The sequence below is a fragment of the Pristis pectinata genome, chromosome 16 (genome assembly GCF_009764475.1).
Source record: "Pristis pectinata isolate sPriPec2 chromosome 16, sPriPec2.1.pri, whole genome shotgun sequence".
NCBI lineage: Eukaryota > Metazoa > Chordata > Chondrichthyes > Rhinopristiformes > Pristidae > Pristis > Pristis pectinata.
Genome location: NC_067420.1, coordinates 46,257,349 through 46,276,611, shown reverse-complemented (window position 1 = coordinate 46,276,611; position 19,263 = coordinate 46,257,349). Strand labels below are relative to the sequence as shown.

Here is a 19,263-nt window from a genome sequence, read left to right as displayed (position 1 = left end):
GTCAGTGAGAAGTTGAAGGCTTACATTTGTCATGTGTGCCATTTGTTACTAATCAATACCTTCCCCTGAACAGGGGTAGATTTGTGAGCTGTCCTGTTTGCTGAGATTAACTGAGCAAATAAGAATTGCACAAGTGTTCGTATCATGGTCCATAATCCATGGAAGCAAATTTCACAAGATGGTAGTTATCCAGGCCTGTTCTGTTTGTTTTTCAGAGGGGGGAAAAACTGCTTTAAGCCCATCTAGGATATTAAAAGTAAGAAGATATTTAAAAAGGAAATCAGCAAGAAGAGCGGGTAACAAAAAAAAATACCAGCAGACAGGATTAAGGTAAATCTGAAGATATTTTTGTCACAAACATACTTGCATAATAAAAAAAACCGGGAAAAAGAGAGCCCATTAGGGACAAAGGAGGTAATCTCTATGGAGATGAAGCTTGTGAGCTCCTAAATTAACATTTTTAATCAGTATTCATAAAGGAAACTGACTTTGGAGAACTAGATTTGTGGGGGAGGTGGGGTGGAAACCAGAGTGTTAGAGCAGGTAGTGAGGTGGAGCAGGATAAAGGTCATGTGAGGACTTCATGTATAGACAAAATCAAAGGTTCATTCATGATAGAAATGTTATCAGGTGCATCTATTTCAATGCAAGGAGTATTGTAAGTAAGGTGTATGACCTTAAAGCGTGGATTGGCATGTGGGATTATGACATTATTGCTATTAGTGAGACTTGGTTGCAGGAGGGGCAGGACTGGTAGCTTAATGTTCCGGGGTTCTGTTGTTTCAAATGTGATAGACAGGGAGGGATGAAAGGGGAGGAGTGGCATTACTAGTCAGGGAAAATATCATAGCTCTACACAGGACAGCTTGGAGGACTTATCTACAGAGGCCGTATGGGTGGAGCTGAGGAACAGGAAAGGTGTGACCACACTAATAGGCTTGTATTATAGACTGCCCAATAGTCAGAATTGGAGGAGCAAATCTGTAGAGAGAGAGAGCAGACCGATGTAAGAAATAAAGTTGTAATAGTAGGGGATTTTAACTTTCCACATATTGACTGGGGCTTCAACTCTGTGAAAGGGCTGGATGCCTTGGAGTTCGTCAAATGTGTTCAGGAAAGTTTTCTAAATCAATATATAGCGGTACCAATGAGGGAGAATGCAATACTTGATCTCCTATTAGGGAACCAGACAGGTCAGGTGACAGAAGTATGTGTAGGTGAACATTTTGGGTCCAGTGACCATAATGTCATTAGTTTCAAGTTAATTATGGACAAGGATAGGTTTGGTCCTCAGGTTGAGGTTCTAAATTGGAGAAAGGCCAATTTTGTGGAAATGGGAAAGGATCTCAGAAGAGTGGATTGGGATAACTTGTTTCCTGGCAAGGATGTGTTCAGTGAGTGGAAGGCCTTCAAAGGCGAAATTTTGAGAGTGCAGAGTTTGCATGTTCCTGCCAGGATTAAAGGTGAAGTTAACAGGCATAGGGAACCTTGGTTTTCAAGTGATATTGGCAATCTTCTTAAGAAAAAGTGCTGTATAGCAGGTATAGGCAACTAGGCACAAATGAGGTACTTGAAGAGTATAGAAAATGTAAGAAAATCCTAAAGAAGGAAATCAGGAAGGCAAAAAGACATGAGATTGCTTTGGCAGATAATGTGAAGGTAAACCTGAAGGGTTTCTACAAGCATATTGAGAGTAAGAGGACAGTAAGGGACAAAATTCTTCCCCTAGAAGATCAGAGTGGTCGTCAATGTGGAGCCTCAGGAGGTGGGGGAGATCTTAAACAGTTTGCATCAGTATTTACTCAGGAAACTGGCATAGTGTATATGGAAGGAAGGGAAACAAGCAGTTTTGTCATAGAACATATAGAGATTAAAGAGGAAGAGGTGCTTGCTGCCTTAGTGAATAAAGGTAGATGAATCCCCTGGGCTTGACATATTTCCTTGGACCTTGAGAGAGACAAGTGTAGAAATTGCAGGGGCCCCGGCGGATATGTTGAAAATGTCCTTCGCCACAGGTGTGGTGCCAGAGGACTGGAAGGTAGCTCGTAGTTACGTTGTTTAAAAAAAGCTCTAAAAGTAAATCAGGTAATTACAGGCCGGTGAGCCTGACATCAGTAGTAGGTAAATTATTGGAAGGTGTTCTGAGAGATCGGGTATACAGGTATTTGGACAGCCAAGGGCTGATTAAGGATAGTCAGCATGGCTTTGTGTGGTAGGTTGTTAGTAAGGCCTTTGAGAAGGTCCCACATGGGATGTTAGTTCAGAAGGTTCAGACACTACATATATCCATGGAGAGGTTGTAAACTGGATTGGAAATTCTCTGTGGGAGAAGAGAGGTAGTAGATGATTTTCTCAGGCTGGAGGCCTGTGATAGTGGTGTGCCTCAGGGATCTGTGCTGGGACCATTGTTGTCTATATCAATGATCTAGATAATGTGGTAAATAGTGTCATCAACAAACTTGCTGATCCAAAGGTTGGAGGTGTTGTGGACAGCGAGGAAGGCTTTCAAAGCTTGCAGAGGGATCTGGACGGACTGGAAAAATGGGCCAGACAATGGCAGATGGAATTTAATGCAGACAAGTGAGGTGTTGCATTTTGGAAGGACAAATCAAGGTAGGACATGCACAGTAAAAGGTAGGGCACTGAGGATTACGGAGGAACAAAGGGATCTGGGAGTTCAGATACATAATTCCCTGAAAGTGGCGTCACAGGTAGACAGGCTTGTAAAGAAGGCTTTGGCATCCTGGCATTCATAAATCAAAGTATTGAGTATAGGAGTTGGGATGTCATAGTGATGTTGTATAAGACACTGGTGAAGCCAAATTTGGAGTATTGTGTGCAGTTCTGGTCACCTAACCATGGGAAGGATATCAGTGAGATTGAAAGAGTGCAGAGAAGATTTACTACTATGTTGCTGGGTCTTCAGGAGTTAAGGAAAAGATTGAAGAGGTTAGGACTTTATTCCTTGGAGTGTAGAAGAATGAGGGGAGATTTGATAGGGGTTTGCAAAATTGAGGGGTATTTACAGTAAATCGAGTAGGCTCTTTTCTCTCAGATTAGGAGAGAAGTATGAGGGGACATGGCTTTAGGGTGAAAGGGGAAGGTTTGGGGGAACATTAGGGGGAACTTCACTCAGTGGTGGGAGTGTGGAATGAGCTGCCATCTGTAGTAAATATGGGCTCGTTCTTGTGTTTTAAGAATAAATTGGATAGATATATGGACAGGAGTGGTCTGGAGGGTTATGGACTGGGCGCAGGTCAATGCGACTAGTGGAATAAAGATTCGGCACAGACTAGAAGGGCAGAATGGCTTGTTTTCTGTGCTGTAGTTTTCTATGGTTCTAACTCAAAGGGGAATGTGAAATTCTAGTGCAGGTCTCCATAAATAAAGGAGGTATTCACGGCCTTAAAGGTGGATTTTAAACCCCCAAGGTTGGATGAGATTTATCCCAGGCTGCTATGGGAGGCAGAGGAAGTTGTTCCTTAAGCTCTGGCTCAGATTTTTAAATCATTGCTAGCTGCAAGTGAGGGTAAGATTCAATAGGCTAAACTGCATTTATTTTAATGCAACAAGCCTGACAATTAAGACAGATGAGCTCTGGTTGTGGATCTGCACATAGGATTGTGAATTTATTCGATTCCAGAAGCAGGCATGTGCAAGACTAGTAAATCAATGTTTAAGGGCTACAGATGTGACGGTGTGATTAGAGGTGGGGGTTTTGGTTTATGATTGTCACTTGTGACTGAAAAGACCATAAGGTCAGAGGCTTTTTCCCAGGGCTGAAATGGTTGCCACAAGAGGACAGGTTTAAGGTGCTGGGGAGTAGGTATCGAGGAGACGTCAGGGCTAAGTTTTTTACTCAGTGGTGAGTGCGTGGAATGGGCTGCCGGAAATGGTGGTGGAGGCGGATACTATAGGGTCTTTCAAGAGACTGTTAGATAGCTACATGGAGCTGAATAAAATAGAGGGCTATGGATAAGCCTAGTAATTTCTAGGGTAGGGACATGTTGGCACAGCTTTGTGGGCTGAAGGGCCTGAATTGTGCTGTAGGTTTTCTATGCTCCTAAGATATAGGAGCAGAATTAGGCCATTCAGCTCATTGAATTTGCTCTGCCATTCAATCATTGTTAATTTTCTTTTAACCCCATTCTCTGCCGTTTTTTAACTGTGAAACCCCTTATCAGTCTGTGGCTTAAAGAGACCCAATGACTTGGTCTCCATGCCCCACTGTGGCAATGAATTCCAGAGATTCACTACCCCCTGGTTAAAGAGATGTCCATATGGACTTCAGTAATTCCTTTAAGGATCTGCATGGTAGGCTTCTATGGAAAGTTGTATTGGATGGGGTCCAGGTAGAGCTAGCTAATTGGATGCACAATTAGTTTGATGGCAGGAAGCAAAGGGTGATGGTGGAAGGCTGTTTTTCAGACTGGAAGCCTATGAACTAGTGTTCCCCAGAAGTTGGTGCTCGGCCCATTGTTTTGTCATTTGTACGTTCTCATCCAAATCATTTGTATAAGGTGTGGACAACATGCACTGCCCTACCTTTGTTAGTTGTCATATTCAGTTCCTTAACAGACAAGACCAGTCAGCACAAAACCATGCTGATTTTCCCTAAAGCCCATGCTTTTCCAAATGCAAGTTAATCCTGTCCCTAAGAATCTCCTCCAATAAATTCCATACCATTGAGGTTAAGCTCACTGGCCTATAGTTTTGTATAATTGAAATGGATATTATTGGGTTTCTGTAATTTAATCTATATTGATTTGGATTTTTTACTGTAAGTCTTTAATGATTGTGTGTGAGCACTGCTTAATTTCTACTGTATTGATTACTCCCTTTGTGCTGTTGCTTGAAGGTTAATGTTTTTTTTGTTTATAACTGAGGCCTTAATCTCATTTCAGGTTCAGTGGTCCAGCTGCAATATATTCTCAACTCAGGATCATGCTGCTGCTGCAATTGCCAAATCTGGAGTTCCTGGTTGGTATAATTGTCTCATCTCAAATGCAATCTATACATGTACAGTTATCTAAATTTTCTGTGCATATTTGCTTTTAATTTGGGAAATTCCCCTGCACTTGATACTTGGCTTTCAAAATTGAATTTTAAAATTACTTCCTTTAGAAGGTGGTGAAAGTACTTCCACTGTGCTGTAGATCTGAGTTTTACTGGGAAGTGCTATTTTCAAACCTGACTTGTTTGATTTGAAGGCCTTGCAGTGGTCTTGATCAAAGTGCTTTGCAGTTGCTGCAGTGCTGCTTGATGGTGGTTGTAGTGTTTTTGTAATGAGCGGGATGCTTGTCAAGTGGTCTGCTATTGGTATTGGAGATGTAGTTATGGAGCTGCAGGCTTCTCTTGCACACCTGACATGTACTTTGGTGAAGGAAACAGTTGTTGGGCGAGTTATCTGCTAAAGGATACCCAATTGCTCATCTGTCTTGCACCACAATATTTGTGGTGGTTCAGTTGAGCTCAGTACAATGGTGAACCCCAGGATGTTGTTAGTGTGGGACTTGGCCATAATGTCACTGTAGTAGAACATAGAACGGTAAGCAGACGAACAGGCCCTTTTGCCCATGTCTGTGCTGACTATGATGCCAAATAAAACTAAACCTATCTGCCTGCATATGATCAATATACATCCATTCCCTGCACATTCATATGCCTGTCTACATGTCTGAAATGTCATGATTGTCTGCTTCTACCTCCACCCCAGCATGTGTTCCAGGCAACTACCACTGCTTTCTTAAAAAAACTGCTTAGCACGTCTTTAAGTTCCCTCGCTCCCCTCAAATCTGTCCTTCAATATTGTAAATTTCTACAGCACAGAAACAGCCCTTCAGCCCATATTGTTTATGCTAACCATGTCTCGAAACTAATCCCACTTGCATTAATTCAGTTCCCTCTATGCCCTGCTCATTCAAGTACCAGTCCAGATGCCTGCTCAATGTTGTTGCTCTTTCTACCTCCAACTCCTACCAGCTTATTCCAGATACCAACAACTTTGTGTGAACAATTTGCCCTTCAGATCCCATTTAAATCTCCCTCTCACCTTAAACCTATGTCCTCTAGTTTTGGACACCCTTACTCTGGGAAACACACTGGCTATTTACCCTATCTATGCCTCTAATTTTACACACCTCTATCATGTCATCTCTCTGCCTCCTTTGCTCCAGGGAAAACTGACATACCCAGTCCAATCTCTCCTTGTAACTCACTCTGATCCAAGCAACATCTTTGTGAATCTTTTCTGCACCCTCTGAACTGAATCATGTTCTTTTTATGTGGTGACCAGACTGCCTGCATTACTCCAAGCACACTAACCAGTGTTTTGTACAAGTGCAACGTCATGTCCCAACTCTTGTACTCAGTGCCTGGGTTGATGAAGGCAAGCATGCCATACACTTTCTTCACCCTATATACCTGTGTTGCCACTTTCAGGGAACTATGTACTTGTGTCCCTAGTTCTTGGTGTTCAACAACCCTCCCCAGGGCACTGTCACTCACTGTACTAGTCTTGCCTTGATTTAGCTACTGAAAATGCATCACTTTGTGTGTGTCTGAGTTAAATTCCATCTGCAATTCCCAAGCTGACTTTCCTAGATGATCAAGATCTGGTGCAGCCTTGGACAAACTCCTTTACTATCTGCCATTACCACCAATTTTGGTGTAATCCACAAACTTGCAAATCAAGCCACTGACATTCTCGTCCAAATCAATAGATGTGACAAACAGCAGAGGATCCAGCACTGATCTATGTGGCACACCACCGGTCACAGGCCTCCAGTCTGGAAAAATAATCCTCTACAATCCTACTTTTGAGCCAATTTTGTATCCAGTTGGCTAACTTGCCTTGGATCCTATGTGTTCTAACATTCTGGACCAAAATGCCATACAGGACCTCATCAAAGGCCTTGCTAAAGTTCAGATTGACGAGGCAGGATTGTAGATGTCTATCCTCTTCGTCACCTCTTCAAATATAAATCTCATTCAAATTTGAGATGAGAAGGTCATGGTGACTATCCCAAATCAATCTTTTCCTTTACAGGTGCAAATAAATCCTGTCCCTCAGATTCTTTTCCACTGATGTAATAATATTTTTGAAAATGTTGATTTGGATTGCCTGATTGCAAGTGGCTATCTACCTTATCTATGCTTGGGTGAGGAATTTGTAAAATGCATGAGTGTTTTCTAAGCAGTATATAGGGTTTTAAAAGGGGCTGCACTTGACCTTGTGGGCTAGTAAGTGATTGAAGTGTCAGTGGAGGAACCCTTTGGGAAGAGTGACCATTGTTCAGTTGTCAAAGTAGGGGATTATAACCTTCCTAATAGTGGGACTGCCATTGTGCTGAGGGCTTTGATGGAGTTGAATTTAAGCATCTTCAGGAAAGTTTCTTCTGGCAATATGTATAGGATGCTACTAGGGAGAGGGTAAAGTTTGACCTACTCTTGGGAAATGAGGCAAAACAAGTGACTCAGATGTCAGTGGGGGAGCATTTTGGGACCATGGTTCTATTAGTCTCAAATGAGTTATGGAAAAGCACAGATCTGGTCCACTGTTCTAAAGTGGGCCAAAGGAAATTTTAATGGTACAAGACAGGAACTTGCAAAAGTTGAGTAGGTTGTTTGCAGGCAAAGGGATATATGGCAATTGGGAGGATTTTAGAAGTGAGATATTGAGAGTTGAAGATTTGCATCTTCCTGTGAAGTGAAGAGCAAGGCTAGCAGGAGTTGGGAATCCTGGATGATGAATACTGATGCTCTCCTCAGGATAAGGGAGGCATGGGTTGGGTAAAGGCAGTTGGGGTTAAGTGAATCCCTGGATTACTATAGGGGATGCACAAGTATCGTAAAGAAGGAAATCAGAGGGCAAAAATGGGTCAAGTAACTTGGGCAGAGAAGATTAAGGAGAATACAAATTTTGTAAGTATATTAAGGGAAAAAGTAACAAGAGAAAATGAGGCCCCTCAAAGACCTAAGTGGAGACCTTTGTGTGGAGCCACAGGAGATGGATGAGGTCCTCAAAGGATATTTCTCCTGGTTTCACTGTGGTGAAAGAAATGAAGACTTTGAAACTTGAGGTGGTTAATGGGGATAGTCCACGTTACAGCAGAGGTGGTGCTGGATGTCTTAAGTGTATGAGGGTAGATAAATCTCCAGGGCCTGATCAGGTATATCCAAGAAGAAATTGTGGGAGGCCTGGCTGAGTTAAGTGCATCATCATTGGTGACTGTTGAAGTGCCAGAAGACTGGAGGGTGGTAAATATTGTACCTTTATTAAGGACTGCAAAGAAAAGACTGGGAACTTTAGACCAGTAAACCTAACATCTGGTATGTAAATTACTGGAGAGGATTCTAAGGATAACACACTCCCATTTGGAAAGGGACTGAATGGGGATAGTCAGCACAGCTTTGTGTGTGGGAGGTCATGTCCCTCAAATTTGAGGTTTCTTTTTGAAGGTCGATGAGGCCAGGGTTGTAGTTGTAGTCTATATGGACCTCAGTAAGGCCTTTAAAGTTCTGGATCTGGAAAGTTAGATTGTGGGATCAGGGGAGAGCTGGCTGATTGGTTACAGAATTGGCTTGATGATAGGAAGCAGGGTGATGAGTTGTAGAGTACTGCAGCACAGAAGTGGGCCCTTGGGCCCACCTAGTCCATGCCAACCTGATCCTCCTGGTCCCATCTACCTGCACCCATAAAACCATATCCCTTCAAACTCCTCCACTCCATGTACCTATCCAAACCTCTTAAATGTTACAATTGAACCCACAGATTCCCATCAGATTCCCCTTAAATATTTGACATTTCACCCTAAACCTATGGCTTCTAGTTCTAGTCTCACCCAACCTGAGGGGGGAAAAAGCCTGCATGCATTCACCCTATCTCTCCCCCTCATAATTTTGTATACTTCTAAGATTTCCTGTCATTCTCCTGCACTCCAGGGAATAAAGTCTTCACCTATTCAACCTTTTCCTATAACTCGGGTCCTAAAGTCCCAGCAACATCCTTGTAAATTCTCTGCACTCTTCCAAGCTTAGTGATATCTTCCCTGTAGGTAGGTAACCAGAATTGCACACAATGCTTGAAATTAGGCCTCACCAACGTATTGTACAACTTCAAAATAACATTTGGACTCCTGTACTCGATGCTCTGATTTAAAGGTTAATGTGCCAAAAGCTCTTTATGACCCTTTCTACCTGTGATGTCACTTGCAAGGAATTGTTCTGTATTCCCAGGTCCCTTTGTTCTAGTGCACACCTCAGAGCTCTACCATTCACTGTGCAAGTCTTACCCTGGTTTATCCTCCCAGAGTGCAATACCTCATGTCAGCATTAAATTCCATCTGCTATTTTTCCAGCCCATTTTCCCAGCTTTGACAGCCTTCCTGGCTGTCCACTACACCCCCAATCTTGGTGTCATCTGCAAATTTGCTGATTCAGTTTACCACATAATCTAAATCATTGATATAGATGATAAAACAACACCCAGCACTGATCCCTGCTGCACACCACAAGTCACAAGCCTCCAGTCAGAGACAACCATCTTTTACTACTACTATGGGTTCTCCTGCTAAGCCAATTTTGAATCCAATTGACTACTTCATCCTGAATGCCAAGTGACTTGCTGGCCCAGCCTCCCATGCAGGACTTTGTCAAAAGCTTTTCTGAAGTCCATGTAGACAATATCCACTGCCTTTCCGTCATTAACCTTCTTGGTAACCTCCTTGAACTCCATAAGATTGATTAGACATGACTTGCCGTGCACAAAGCCAGGTTGACTATCCCTGACCATCATTGGGCTTTATAAATTGGGCCCTGACTATTGTAATACTTGTATCCTGTCCCTCAGAATACCTTCCAATAACTTACCCATGATGAACGTCAGGTTCACCAGCCTCTAATTTCCCAGCTCATTCTTAAAGCCTTTCTTGAACAAGGGAACAACATTAGCTGTACTCCAGTCCACTCGCTCCCACTCATGGCTAAGGGCATTTAAAAAATCTCTGCCAGGGCTCCTGCAGTTTCTGCACTAGCCTCCCTTGTCAGGCCCTGGGTATATTTATCCACCTTCATTTGCCTCAAGATGGCCAGCACCTCCTCTTCTGTAATCTGGATACAATCCATGACCTTGCTACTCCTTTGCCTCAGTTCTGTGGTCTATCTCCAGAGTAAATATGCAAAATTTTCATTTAAGATCTCTCCCTGTCTCTCTTGGCTTCATGTAGTGATGACCATGCTGATCTTTAAGTGGACCAATTTTGTCCCTTGCTACCCTTTTGCTCTTGATGTAGCTTTAGAAACCCTTGGGATTCTCTTTCACCTTTCTACCAGTGCAACCTCGTGTCCTCTTTTTGCCATTTTGATTTCTCTCTTGCATTTCTTATACTCGAGTCCCTTATTTAATCCTAACTGTCTATACCTGATATGTGTCACCTTTTTTCTCTACCAGGTGCCTCAATAACCAAGGTTCCCTAAACCTGTTAGCCTTGCCTTTTATTCTCACGGAACATTTAGGTTCTGTACTCTCAATATTTCAGTTTTGAAAGCCTTCCACTTCGCATCTCTTTGCCGGGAAACGGCCTATCCCAATCCATGCCTTCCAGATCCTTTCTGATGCCATCAAAATTAGCTTTGCTTGAATTTGGAATCTCATTCTGAGAACCAGTCCTATCCTTCTTCATAATTATCTAATGGAATTATGATCAGTGGATCCAAAGTGTTCCCCAACACACCCTTGACATCTGCCCTGTCTTGTCTCCTAAGAGAACCAGTATCGCACCCTCTCGTTGGGACCTCCATATCTGGATTAAGGAAATTTTCCTGAACACATTTTACAAACTCTATGCTGTCTAATTCCTTACAGTATGGGAGTCCCAGTCAATATGTGGCAAGTTAAAATCACATACTATCACAACCTTATTTTTTCTTGCAGCTGTCTTGTCTCTACAAATTTGTTCCTCTAAACCCTACTTGACTATTGGGAGGTCCATAATATAGTCCCATTAACATGGTCATCCCTTTCTTGTTCCACCCATATTGCCTCAGTAGATGAGCCCTCCAGTATGTCCTCTCTGAGCCCTGCCATGACACTTTCCCTGATGAGTAATGCTGCTCCTTTAATACCTACCTCTCTAATGTCTAAAACACCAGAGCCCTGCAGTATTGAACTGCCAGTCCTGACCCTCCTGCAACCAAGTCTCGCTAATAGCTACATCAGAATTCCACATGCTGATCTTTGAGTTCATCTGCCTTTGCTACAATACTCCTTGCATTGAAATAGATGTATCTCAGAACATTTAGTCCCACCATGCTCATCAACCAATTTGTCATTGCTTGTAGGCTTAATATCTGCTTTCCACACAGGTACTCCACTTGCTGCCCTGCCACCCTGGGTCCCAATCCCTGCAACTCTAGTTTAAATCCCCCTGAGCAGCAGCAGCAAACCTTCATGCAAGGATATTGGTCCCCCTTTGTGTTCAGGTGCAAACCATCCCATTTAGACAGTCTCACCTGCCCTTGAAGAGAGCCCAATGATCCAAGAATCTGAAGCCATCTTCGCTGCATCATCTCCTTAGCCATGTGTTAAACTTTACTTTCTTCCTATTTCTTACCTCACTAGCACATGGCATGGGTAGCAATCCTCGGGTCACCATCCTGGAGGTCCTGTCTTTGAACTTAGCATGTCACTCCCTGAACTCGCTTTGCAGGACCTCATTGCCCTTCCTGCATATCTCATTGGTACTGATGTGAACCATGATTTCTGGCTGCTCACATTCCCCCTTAAGAATCCTGTGGACTTGATCTGACCATGGTACTGGGGAGGCAACATATCATCTGGGAGTCTCGTTCTCATCCGCAGAACCTCCTGTCTGTTCCCCCAACCAATGAATCCCTGATCACTACTGCAGTTCTTTCTCCCCCCCCTTCCTTTCTGAGCCATAGAGCCAAATTCAGTGCTGGAGATCTGGCTGCTGTGGTTTTCCCCAGTAGGTTATTTTCCCCCAACAGTATCCAAAGCGGTATACTTGTTACTGAGGGGAATGGCCATGGGTACTCTGCACTGACTGCCTATTACCTTTCCTTCTCCTGATTGTCGCCCAGCTACCTGCAACCTAGGTGTGACTGCCTCCCTGTAACTCTTGTCTATATACCCCTCAGCCTCCCAAATGATCCAGAGTTCATCCAGCTCCAGTTCCCTAATGTGGTCTGTAAGGAGCTGCAGCCAGATGCACTTCTTGCAGGTGTAGTCATCAGGGACAAGAAGCATATCACTGCCCTGACTGCCATTCCCACTGCTCTAACTGTGCAATAAAAATGAGAGAATGTGCCAGAACCTCTCCTTTGCCTCCGCTCACTTCCTCTGCCTCTTCATGCTGAAGCCTCTTGAGCCAAAGCCTCAAGGTCCCACTTAGACTGAGCTACTCCTACAGCAGATGCTCAACAATGGTGCAAAGTTGTTTTTTTTTGGACTGGAGGCCTGTGACTAGTGGTGTTCCCCAGGGCACAGGGCCCATTGCTGTTTATCTTTCTTTTTTCAATCTTTTTATTAGTTTTCAAATTAATACAGATTAATATATCAATGTTTATACATGTAATACAAAGATCAGGAGAACAATCATGACATGGATAATCATAAAGAACAAAGTATAAAAAAAACTGTAGATCCAATGATCTGTTAGTGAATGAATATAAGAGATTTATTATAAAATACAAGAAAATCCCCAAAACAAGAAAAATTATAAACAAAATATCAAACTGAACTGAGCTAAAGAAAAACAAAAATTAAAAAACAAAAAACTGGACTAAAATTTCTCAATAGAAACAGAGCAATATTATGTTGTCAACTCTGTTCCTCTAAATTGAAAGGTTATTATAAGGGGATCTATATCATGTGAAAATATTGAATAAATGGACTCCAAACTTCCTCAAATTTGAGTGAAGGATCAACAGTACCACTCCTAATTTTTTCCAAGTTTAAATATGATATAGTTTGAGATGTTTGTCATCTATATCAATGATTTGAATGAGAAAGTACAAGGCATGGTTAGTAAGTTTGCAGATGACCCTAGAATAGGTGATGTCGTAGACAGTGAAGATGGTTATCGGGAATTAGAGGGATCTTGATCATGGTAAATGCACCAAGGAATTCCAAATGGAGTTTAATTCAGATAAGTGCTAGGTCTTGCATTTTGGGAAGACAAATGAGGAGCTTTCATAATGAACTGCAGGGCTCTGGGGGTTGTTACTTGAGTTTTTTAAGGGATATAGGATTTGGATTGTTAGCCATGAAACACAAATTGGATCAAGTTGTTCAATCTTGGACTCCAGAATGAAACGGAAATGAGTGTGGTGTATGTGGTAAGTACAGGAGTGATGAGTGCCTCAATACCTCTGAATTGTAAGGCTCACTTACTGTTTCTTTCCTTGAATCTTAAGATGGCTGAGATTAATCTATTCCACGAGTGTTGAATTTTCTAGGTACAAGGATAGAAGTAGAATAATGGCATTTGGTAAATTTCCTTTTTCCAATTGTCAGAAATAAAGATTATCTGAAATACTGAACAGTAGAAAGTTTGATTAGAATGTTGAATTAACACAACTTGTGGAAAAGCTTTCTTGGAAAAATAACTATTATTGCAACATAGTTATACCCATGAAGTGATAGACCACTGCTCAAAACTTCTAGTATTTCACATTTGCAGAAATGCATTGTTTAATATTTTTACAGGATCCCAAAATTGTACATTAGTTACAAGAGCACATCATAATATCATGGAAATGTCAAAAATAGGAGCAGAAGTTGGCCATGTGACCTTTTGGAATTCTCCATTATGAACATAGCTGATTATCCACTTAGTACCCTGTTCTTGCTTTTTCCCTTTATCACTTAGCATAAAGAACTACCTACCTCTTGAATAATTGAATGACTTGGTCTCCAATGGTGGAGAATTCCACATGTTGACTACCCTCAAGGTGATGAAATTTCTTTGGTTTTAAATGGCTTTCCCCATCCCCTGGGGTTTGGACTCTCTAGTCCTCATAAATATTCTCTTGCAGTCTCTCATTCTGTTAGCTGCATTCCTATGCCATGTTTTTCTCTCAATTAACCCATTTTATTGCCAATGACAAAGTGACCCAATGCTGTTAGCTAACAGCTGATGTCAAGATTTTGGGGATGGAAAAGGCTTATGTGAAAGGAATACCTAGTTTTTTTTTGCCACTCAGTATGGGGCAATAAGAAGTGAGTATGATGTCACCACATCAATGGGTTGGCAGTCACAGCTGAGTCCCTCTTATGCCATGCCCTCTCCAGTCTGAGGATGTGAACAGACATCTGAGTGCAGTGCTAGTGTACTCTTCATCTGTGAGGCATTTTGTGTGATGTGCAAGGGTCATGAATTAGGAATGGGGTTAGGAAGTGGGCACATCAGGGAAAAGGATAGGATTTGAGGATTGGGTTCTTGGGAGAAAGATGGTGTGGAAGAAGATGGGTAATGAGTTAAAGTGTGGTGACTTGGTAGAATTGGAGTAAAAGTTAAGAGATTACTTTAAGGAGCTTGTGTAAGAGCTGGCCATGGCTATTGTCACTTCCTGCAATGCAGTGCATCAGAAAATGCCTCGTATTAGAAAATGCTTTGTAGATGGAGTATGGCAGTGCTGCACTCTGAGATGTCTGTTCACATCTCCTTGTTACTTTTAGATTTTGTTTATTTCTGCCACAAACTTCATAAGAGTGACTTTTATTCTGTATCTCAAATTTTTGGGTAGTGATGTGTGGATTTCTGTAACCTGAATGGCTGTAAAGTAGGTTTTACTTGTAATCCTTTTCAGCTGTGTTCTCACCAAATTGTATTACAAACATTAAATTGGTAACAAAGCCAAAGTTCTATCTGTCAGTTGCTCATTTAAGTTTGACTGAAACATAATTATGTATTTAGAATTACTGTGGCTTGTGCTTCAGTATGTACAGTTACACATCCATTCACTCACTCCACCAATGCACATAGCAGCAGTTTATATCATCTACAGGGTGACTTCAGCAACTCATCAAGACTTGGACAGCACCTTCCAAGCCCACGATATCTACCAACAAGATGGACAAGGGCAGCAAAAGCATGGCAACTTGACCAAGAAGTTGCCCTCCAAGCTACATACCATTCTGACTTGGAAATATATCACTGTTCCTTTTGAGTCAAAACCCCAGCATTCCTTACTTCACAACATTGTGGTTTTCACACACCTTGATTGCAGTGCTTCAGGAGGACAGCTGCCTATCACCTTGAGGGCATTTAGGGAAAGGTAATTAAATGCTGGCTCAGCCTGTGGAGCTCAAGTCCCTTATGAATAAAATAAAAGGGGAAATGGTCAGCTCCAGTTGCTGCTGGTATGGAGATCCTGAGCTAGCATTATAAAGCTGTAAGTTGTTTCCATGCTCATGGAATTTTAGGCTAATTAGAACATGGAGCATTACAGCTCAGTACAGGCTCTTTGGCCCATGATATTGTGCCAACATTTTCTCCTGCTCTTAGATGCATCTCACCCTTCCTTCTTGCATCGCCCTCCATTTTTCTATCATTTATGTGCCTCTGAGTCTCTTAAATGTCCCTAATGTATCTGCCTCCACCACCTCTGGCGGCAGTGTGTTCCACCCATAAAAATAAAAAGAAACTTGCCTTTGACCACCCCCCCCCACCCCCCCATACCTTCCTCCAATCACTTTAAAATTGCACTGTGCCCCCCCAGCTCTCTCATGTGAGCCATTTTTACCTTGGGGGAGAAAGTCTGACTGTCCACTCAATCTATGCCTCTTATCTTGTACATCTCTATCAAAAGTCACTTCTCATCCTCCTTTGCTCCAAAGAGAGAAGGCCTAGCTCGCTCAACCTATCCTCCTAAGACGTGCTCTCCAATCCAGGCAAAATCCTGGTAAATCTCCTCTGCACCCTCTCTAAAGCTTCCACATTCACCTTCCTCTAATGAGGTGACCAGAACTGAACACAATACTCCCAAATGTGGTCTAACCAGAGTTTTATGGAGCTGCAAGATTCCCTGGCAGCTCTTGAATTCAATACTGACTAATGAAGGCCAACCCACCAAATGCCACCTTAACGATCCTATCAACTTGCGCAATATCCTTGAGGGATCTATGGATGTAGACCCCAAGATCCTGCTGTTCCTCCACACTGCTAAGAGTCCTGCTATTAACCTTGTATTCTGCCTTCCAATTCCATCTTCCAAAATGCATCACTTCACACTTTTCCAGGTTGAACTCCATCTGCCACTTCTCAGCCCAGGTCTGCATTCTATCAATAACTTGTTGTAACCTACAGCAACCTTCTACGCTATCCACAACACCACCAACCTTCGTGTCATCTGCAAACTGACTAAGCCAGCCTTCCACATCCTCATCCAAGTCGTTTATAAAAAAAATAACAAAGAGCAGGGGTCCCAGGACATATCCCTGTGGAACACTACTGGTCACCGATCTCCAGGCAGAATACACTCCATCGCCAACTATCCCGTCTTCTATGGACGAGCCAGTTCTGAATCCACACAGCCAAGTTTCCCTGGATCCCATACCTCCTGACTTTCTGAAGGAGCCTTCCATGAGGAACCTTATCAAATGCCTTACTAAAATCCATGTACACCACATCCACTGCTCTAACTTCATCAATGTGTTTTGTCCCATCCTCAAAGAATTCAATGAGGCATGACCTGTCCATCTCAAAGCCATGGCGACTGTCCCTAATCAGCCTATGCTTCTCCAAATGCTCATAAATCCTGTCTCTAAGAATCTTCTCCAGTAATTTGCCCACTACTGAAGTAAGACTCACTGGCCTGTAATTCCCAGGGTTATCCCTACTCCCTTTCTTCAACAAAGGAACAACATTTGCCACCCTCCAATCATCTGGCACTACTCCTGTGGACAGTGAGGGCACAAAGGTCATCGCCAAAGGCGCAGCAATCTCTTCCCTCACTTCCCGTGATAACCTTGGATATATCCCGTCTGGCACCGGTGACTTATCTATCCTCGTGTTTCAAAAGTTCCAGCACATCCTCTTTCCTCGTGTCAACATATCAACAAGCATATCAGCTTGCTGTATGCCATCCTCACAAATGTCAAGGGGTCTCTATGATGAATACTGAAGCAAAGTATTCATTAAGGACCTCCCCTACCTTTTCTGACTCCAGGAACACGTTTCCTCTCTTATCCCTGATTGGTCCTACCCTCACTCTAGTCATCCTTCTATTCTTCACATACGTGTTGAGCACCTTGGGGATTTCCTTAATCCTATTTACCAAGGCCTTCTCATGCCCCCTTCTAGCTCTCCTGTCTATTCTTAAGCTCCCTCCTGGCTACATTGTAACTCTCCAGGGCCCTGTCTGGTCCTTGCTGTCTAAAGGTAAGCTTCTTTCTTCCTCTCAACAAGGTGTTCTATGTCTCTTGTCAACCAATTGGCTGTGTAAGTGTCTTCTAATATAGCTGGCTTTCAGCTCAGTGGCATTATAATTGGTTTGTATTAAGTGTCACAAGTTGTAGTGTGAAAACTGCCTTGCTTTGCTTCTGCATGTGAGTGGGTTGGTCGTTAGGCCATTCTGAAATGCATCATACAATGAACAATGAATTTTTACTTTGTTGTTAAAGATAAGTCTGAGCTGAGTTTTTGTTCAGGGTTGATGCTTCATGTCAAAGTGGCTTTTTTCTTTTTGCAGTGTATGCTTGGAAGGGGGAGACGGATGAAGAATACATTTGGTGCATTCAGCAGACACTGTACTTCCGTGATGGAAAATCCCTCAATATGATTTTGGATGATGGTGGAGATCTTACAAATCTAGTCCACGTTAAGCATCCTGAACTTCTACAAGGTTAAAAGCCTCTGCTATTGTTTTGCTCCTATGATCTTTGCCAGATTAGAGGTTTGTGTTGTATTCATTTTTGGAGTTGATCCTTGTTTCAGAGTTTATCTTAGCAAAGGAGATGAAGGACATGTGCTGTTGTAGGCTATCCTCATTGGGAAAGATTTTACCTTTGTGGAAGACTTTCCTGGGCAGCTGCATTTGCTTGTTGTGCAGACAGCTTTGATTTCACTGTAGCTTCCAAATATTCAGCAATTTAAATGAGACCACTTTGGAAAATTAACATGTTTATTGTAATTGAGGAAACGATGCACGGATTGTGCTTTTCAAGGAACAGCAGGATGAAGCTGATAACTGGAGTACTGGCTATTAACAAGTGCTATTATTACTGGAATTTTAGCAACAGCAGGACCCTGTTGAGGGCTTCAGATAACGTCAAGATTACCAGATGTGCTGGGTCATGCTCATATTCTCATGCCCTCATGACATTGCAGTAGGTTTTTATAATGTAAATTCTGACTGGTGTCCTTGATATACAAAGCTGAAACATTGATAGCATCTGTACTGGAGTAAAGAACTCAAGTTCCAGATTTGGTAAGAGGCAGATCTGCAGTGCAGGCACAATTTGCTATCCTTTGATTATTCGTGGAATTACAACTTTATGAAAGTGCTTGAGCCACAAGTGTCTCAGTGGCACTGTTAACGCATGCCCCTTTGTGTGGATACTTGATATAATTTATTGGAAGATGTCTCCATTTTGTTGCATACCAATAGACTTAAGATCAGAATGAATGATTGAAGTGTAAGATATTATCTTCTAGATAAAGGCAGCTACCTTTTATTTCGGAATTCTCTTTTTGTTATTGAATAAGCCACTTGCCATGCCTCTTTGTTCTTCATGGTTTGGTATTATTTGACCACTCTGTGCTTAAGTGGGAATGGGTATTATTGTTGCCTATTGATCCTGCAGGTATTAAAGGAATCTCTGAAGAGACTACAACTGGAGTCCATAATCTCTGGAAGATGCATAAGAATAAGGTGCTCAAAGTTCCTGCCATTAATGTGAATGACTCTGTCACTAAGGTAACGTGTTTTAAGAAAGTTCATGTTGCATTATTCAATTAACCCACTCGACTCGGCACAATATCGGGGCCAAAAGAGCCCATACTGGGCTGTACTCTTCTCTGTTCTAACTCATGCTTTGCATTTTAAGGGAAGTATTAATAGTCATAAGAATCATAGAGCCATACAGCATGGTACAGGCTCTTTGGCCCAACTACTCCATGCTGACTACTGTGCCCACCCAGCTCGTCCTAATTTCCTGTGTTCAGCCCATATCCATCTAAGCCCCGCCCCTTCATGTACCTATCCAAGTGCCTCTTAAATGATACTACTGTACCTGCC

The 19,263-nt window shown here is 42.4% G+C and overlaps 1 protein-coding gene across 1 annotated transcript in view; it reads left to right on the top strand.

Moving 5' to 3' along the window:
- ahcy (adenosylhomocysteinase) overlaps nt 1-19,263 on the top strand; it is a 70,004-nt gene that overhangs the window by 19,445 nt on the left and 31,296 nt on the right. Inside the window, exons 3-5 of the mRNA XM_052031203.1 lie at nt 4,905-4,980; nt 17,716-17,868; nt 18,830-18,942. Of these exons, the coding sequence (XP_051887163.1) occupies nt 4,905-4,980; nt 17,716-17,868; nt 18,830-18,942 (342 nt within the window). The remainder of the gene's footprint in view (nt 1-4,904; nt 4,981-17,715; nt 17,869-18,829; nt 18,943-19,263) is intronic.